This window comes from Fulmarus glacialis, unplaced genomic scaffold (genome assembly GCF_000690835.1).
Source record: "Fulmarus glacialis isolate BGI_N327 unplaced genomic scaffold, ASM69083v1 scaffold39856, whole genome shotgun sequence".
Taxonomy (NCBI): Eukaryota; Metazoa; Chordata; class Aves; order Procellariiformes; family Procellariidae; genus Fulmarus; species Fulmarus glacialis.
This window is the reverse complement of record NW_009216940.1, coordinates 34,954-38,477: the sequence shown is the minus strand read 5'-3', so window position 1 is coordinate 38,477 and position 3,524 is coordinate 34,954. Positions and strand designations below refer to the sequence as shown.

At 42.2% G+C, this 3,524-nt stretch overlaps 1 protein-coding gene across 1 annotated transcript in view; it reads left to right on the top strand.

The window, feature by feature from the left end:
• The first annotated feature begins 257 nt into the window (after window positions 1-257).
• The window catches only part of XPA (xeroderma pigmentosum, complementation group A), a 5,082-nt gene continuing 1,815 nt past the window's right edge, over window positions 258-3,524 (top strand). The window contains exons 1-3 of the mRNA XM_009579485.1: window positions 258-365; window positions 980-1,119; window positions 2,759-2,924. Of these exons, the coding sequence (XP_009577780.1) occupies window positions 258-365; window positions 980-1,119; window positions 2,759-2,924 (414 nt within the window). The remainder of the gene's footprint in view (window positions 366-979; window positions 1,120-2,758; window positions 2,925-3,524) is intronic.

Below are 3,524 nucleotides of genomic sequence, written 5' to 3'. Positions count from 1 at the left end.
TGTCGTCTTTGCTAGATCGAATCTGCTATAAATGCAAACACAATTAAAAATGTATGGTGCTGCATGTCAAGCATTAATCTTCTGTTTCAGGTATTGTTAATATTCTGCAGCATTACCTCACTTTCAGCTCATGAAACTGTATAAAAATGTTAATTTTCTGCTAGAATTACACTGTTACTGTTAAAGGACCCTTCCTTATAGCTGCTTTACCTGAATCGGTGTTTCTTGATGTCACATGGAACATAAAGCAGATGACGATGACGCTGGAGGTGATCTACCCGGCGAGGATGCGTCCAGAAGTGATGGGCCGGCACTGGGATGAGTCTGGGCTTGGAGCAGTGCTGAGAGGGCTTGGGGAGAGGATTGTAGTGGAGCTCCATCCCCATTCCACTCCTAGCAGCTCTCTGGCCATCCACCTCCATTTCTGCCGGCTGGAATGCCAACTGCCCCAGGCCGCCGTCGAGCTCTGTTTAGGGAGAGGCAGGTGTGGCTGAGCTAGGAAAAAAACTGGAGTAGAGCTGAGAGGATGATGATGCCAGTGCAGCTCCTGTACTGCTTCCTGCTCTAGCCACCCTCTTCACACTGCATCCCCTTCTCTGCTTCCTCCTGTTCCTGCCTGCATGTCCTCTGTATGTCAGGACATACCCTGGAGGGCCAGAACAGAGGAAGCTGTAGGAGGGGATATGAAGCACTTTATGGGGAAATGCAGAGAATTTTTTTTTTTAAAAAAATGGCTAAATCGAAACAAATGTGTGCATTTGAATGTTGAAATCCAATACTTAATACAGGGAATGTTCCAGCAAGAACAGAAATATACTAGCAGAGATGGGATTGCATGATAACGTGTTTGAATTTGTACTGTATCTTTCTGGAAAACTTCAACAGAGGAGTGAATCTAGTCTGTAACAAATACTATAATGTGAATTTTAGTAAAATTGCATGTAATACCAATTCCAGATGCTTGTTTTTAACGTGGTAGTTCCTTAAAAAAAAAAAAAATTTCTTTCCATTAGCACCTGTACTAGAATTTGACTATCTCATCTGTGGAGACTGTGGCAAAGAGTTCATGGATTCCTACCTTATGCAGCACTTTGATTGGGCAACATGTGATAATTGCAGGTATTACAAATAATCAGGAGAGGGAAGCTTTATTTTATGTAAAGATTGCTGGCTATAATTTAGTTAATTAAAATCATTCTGTTTAATTAAAAAGGCTGTCAGCAAAGAGACATTTTTCGGTAACTTAATACTTACTGAAAAAGTAAATGGAAGCTGAGTGACAATCTCTGTATTTTCTGTTATGGAAGTGGAGAACAGCAGCATTGTCTCGTGAGCCTGTCTTAGCATAGGGAACATCAGTAGATTTTTACATAACATGGAAACATGATGTCTTGAGAACCACTAATGCGTTTGTCATCATGGAAATCAATGTCTGGTTGCAGACTTAAAGCTATTCAAAAAACTGATAGAACACAGAATACCTGCTTTCTGAAGTACAGCAGGGATTAGGAGAGTGTTTGCTATCTTAGTGGATTAACCCAAGTAAAGTTAGTACTTCGGTCAGCACGAGTGGGCTGGGAGCATGGCAGCCAGAGGGCAGGACCACCACGGGGGGTTGCCGGTTGACCTGCAGGGTAAGCAGGAGTTTGACCCGGAGCAGAAGGCAGTCTCTACGCTCTCTTATCTTTAACACAGAGAATGGTCCAAAAGCCGTCAAGATAACCAGGGCAATGAAACCAACTCTGAGGCAGCCAACCACCAACCACCCATAAGTGCGAGAATGAATGGGGGCGGGGGGGGAAAGCTCACAGCTAGGAGTTTGTTCTGAGAGCTTCCCTGCTTGCTACAGGGAGGGGTTGGGGGTGTGCACATGGTGTAGGCAGTTCACAGCCCTCAGAGACAAAGTGCTGTCTCTTGAATGTAAGATGGTGGAGAAAGGATATTAAGGAGAGGGCTCGGAGCCTTAGGAGTAAGTAGCACTTGTAGCTGGATGTTTATAGAGATTCCTTGCTGCATTAGCTTTTATTGTGGACTTCGGATTCTAGTAAAGCTACGTTTACAGCAGTGCTTCCTTGATGACCGTTGCTGGCGCTTGCTGTTTGGCAGATTGTTCCGGTTCAAGCATTCAAGTTGTACTTCAGTCAGGATTGCGTAAATGTAAATTTTTTCATTAACTCATAAATGCTGCTGTGGTTACACAGTTTTTCGTTATCTGTCTGGTAAAAGTTACAATATTTTAAGGTCTCTATTTTACGGTTCCTCTGCCTGCGGTCTTGCATTTAGAAACAAGTGCTCTGTTGCTAATCTGTTTCTGGGATCTAGAAGCATATGGAGTGTGTGTATTCTCAGGTGATCTGACCTGTCTCACATTACACATTCTTTCTCTCTTGACCATGTGTCAGGCTTGTACTTTTGTCCTCTTGAATTGCATCTGGGTTAGGTGAATACCTAAAATTATTCATACTCCTTTTAAGTTTCAGTTACTCCTTCTTGTAATAAAATAGAAGAAGAGCCCGTCTAGAAAAGCAGGCTTCTCAGCCTATGTTTGCTCAAATGGGAGAATTTTTAAATTTCAGTAAACCTGTCCTGGAGTTTAGCTAGATTGTTGGAATCCAAAGTTACTTGCATACAAAAAAACTGAGAGGATGAGGTCTGCCTGTATTTCAGGAATGTGAAGTGATTAGAAGTGATGGGGACTTAGATGTTAATAACGTGGTTTTCAGGTGTAGCTTTCTGATCATTATTTTACATCTTCCAGAGATGTTGAAGATAAACATAAGCTTATAACAAGGACAGAAGCAAAAGAAGAGTATCTTCTTAAAGACTGTGACTTAGACAAGAGGGAACCAGTGCTCAGATTCATTGTGAAGAAAAACCCTCATAATTCACGGTGGGGTGACATGAAACTTTATTTAAAACTACAGGTATAGAAACTGTTAGCATATTTCAGACCTCTTTTTACCTTCGTACAACTTTGGTAGCCAAAACGGTGTGACTTTGGTTCTGATTTCTGAATGATGTCAAAGCTAAGTATATTATGTGTAGCTTGTGTAAATTCTTTGTATAGTTAAAATAAAGAGCTGTGGTCCAAATTCATGAAAATGTCTGTATTTGAGAGCATTTTAAAGATGTTCATGGACCACAACCTCAGTGGTTTGCACAGTTAGAGGTCACAAAGTGCATGGCCTTTCAGTGCTGCTCTGAAGTGCGTGGGGCAGTTGCTGCTGTGTGTGGCCCTTTGTAGCTGTGGCCTCGTGTTTGCAGCTCTGCCCTCAGAGGCAGGAGCAAGGGCAAGTAGATTTTTCCAGGGCACTTGTTGTTTCTTGTTTGCTACTTTTGTAGGAATGGTGCTGTTTTAGTGGAATATGCACAAAATTAGAACTGGGTTTGACTTTCCTGAGTGAGTTACATCTAGCTGATAGTAAAAATCACTGTTGCCTCTTACTGTGAAATGAATGTTTGCAGGTCAAGAACAAAGAGGCAGACAGGAGGCAGAGGCAAGGTTGGGTTGACTTGTGTATGTG